General features: G+C 50.2%; 1 protein-coding gene across 1 annotated transcript in view; it reads right to left on the bottom strand.

Moving 5' to 3' along the window:
• Positions 1–1,441, bottom strand: part of LOC127748703 (filamin-A-like) — a gene marked incomplete in the record, with an annotated part of 25,818 nt that overhangs the window by 10,637 nt on the left and 13,740 nt on the right. The window contains 4 exon segments of the mRNA XM_052267305.1: positions 1–330; positions 409–612; positions 685–900; positions 985–1,210. Of these exon segments, the coding sequence (XP_052123265.1) occupies positions 146–330; positions 409–612; positions 685–900; positions 985–1,210 (831 nt within the window).

Below are 1,441 nucleotides of genomic sequence, written 5' to 3'. Positions count from 1 at the left end.
AATATAATTCATTAGGGGATTGTTTGAAATCGTTTTGATTTATGAGTTTGCTGTTCCCATGAGAAAAAGGAAACTGCAATGAGTAGAATAAAATTAAAGAGCAATGAGAAAAGGATAAGAAAGTAATTTAGTACAGACACATGACTTAAACATCCACTTTAAATGGTGAGCCAGGAATGTGCTCATCACCCCATTTGACCAGCACAATGTAATCTCCCCTTTCACGGACAACATAGTTAACTTGGTAATTGTTGCGACCCATGTGTTTAATGAAACATTCATCACATGGACCTTTGGGACCATACATGCCTACATAGAGGATGTTGTTGCCTGAAATAGGATAAGGAAATGTGAAAATAACATCCTATTTTGATAAGAAATAGATTTCAAGAAATTCAAATAACTTACCCGCATCTCCAGCATGAACTGTGAATTGATTCTGTTTCTGAAGATATGCCTTCTTTAGACCCATTCCTTTGCAAGTAACTTTAGAAGCATCTGACTTGAAGTGTGGCAGAACTGGGCCTTGTGTCCTATTCTTTGAAACTTTGTGTACAGTTTCCACAACTACCGATGATGATTCCTGAGCTCCCCTCTCCGCCAGATCATCACCTAGAGCCAAAATTTAAGGTGTTACCGTCCAAATAAATGATGGAATGCCCAATACCTCAATGTGGCACGTACCTGTGCAGGTGACTTTGAAGGGAGATCCCACAATATGATAGCTGTTGTATTTGACGCTCATATAATAATCTCCAGGCACCAAGGGGGTGTACCGAACTTTGTAGCCCTCCTCCACTTCTGTGCAGTCCATGGACACCTTTGAGGGGCCATCAATGGTCACCGCCAAAGTACCGGCCCCGGCCGAGCAGGTATCGACTATGAAATCCGTCTTGTGGCCTGAGACAAGAAGAAACCAAGCAGACAAGTTAGAAACGAATTAGTGCGGATCGTGCAAAGGCCGCGTCACGCCGAGCCACTCACCTGTCTTGACCTCGCCTAGGCCGTTGCCGTGAGCGTGCACCGCGGCAGGGTCGGCGTCCTCCTTGCCCACCTTGATGCGGAAGGGTGAGCCCGGAATGTGCACCCCGTTAAACTTGGTGTGAATCGAGTTGACGCCATTCTCTCGGGGCATGAAGCGCACCGAGTACGTCTCAGAGTCGATCAGCTGGATGAAGCAATCGTCCTCGGAGCCGCCAGGAGATACAATCTGCAGAGCGATAGAAGCGGGAGAGTTAAGACAAGTCGAAGGCACGCCCTTCATGCCTTCATGTGCGCGGGTTCCCGCCTGGTGGGGAGGCACGCCCGTCGTGCGCGCACGTTCGGCGGGCTGGCCTGCCCCGCCCCCTGCGCGCCTGGTGGGGGAGGCACGCCCGTCGTGCGCGCACGCTCGGCGGGCTGGCCTATCCCGTCGCCTGCGCGCCTGGTGGGGGAGGCACGC

The sequence above is a fragment of the Frankliniella occidentalis genome, unplaced genomic scaffold (genome assembly GCF_000697945.3).
Source record: "Frankliniella occidentalis isolate FOCC.00 unplaced genomic scaffold, Focc_3.1 Scaffold4, whole genome shotgun sequence".
NCBI classification, from domain to species: Eukaryota; Metazoa; Arthropoda; class Insecta; order Thysanoptera; family Thripidae; genus Frankliniella; species Frankliniella occidentalis.
The sequence above is the reverse complement of the archived record's forward strand: the minus strand, read 5'-3'. Positions and strand labels throughout refer to the sequence as shown.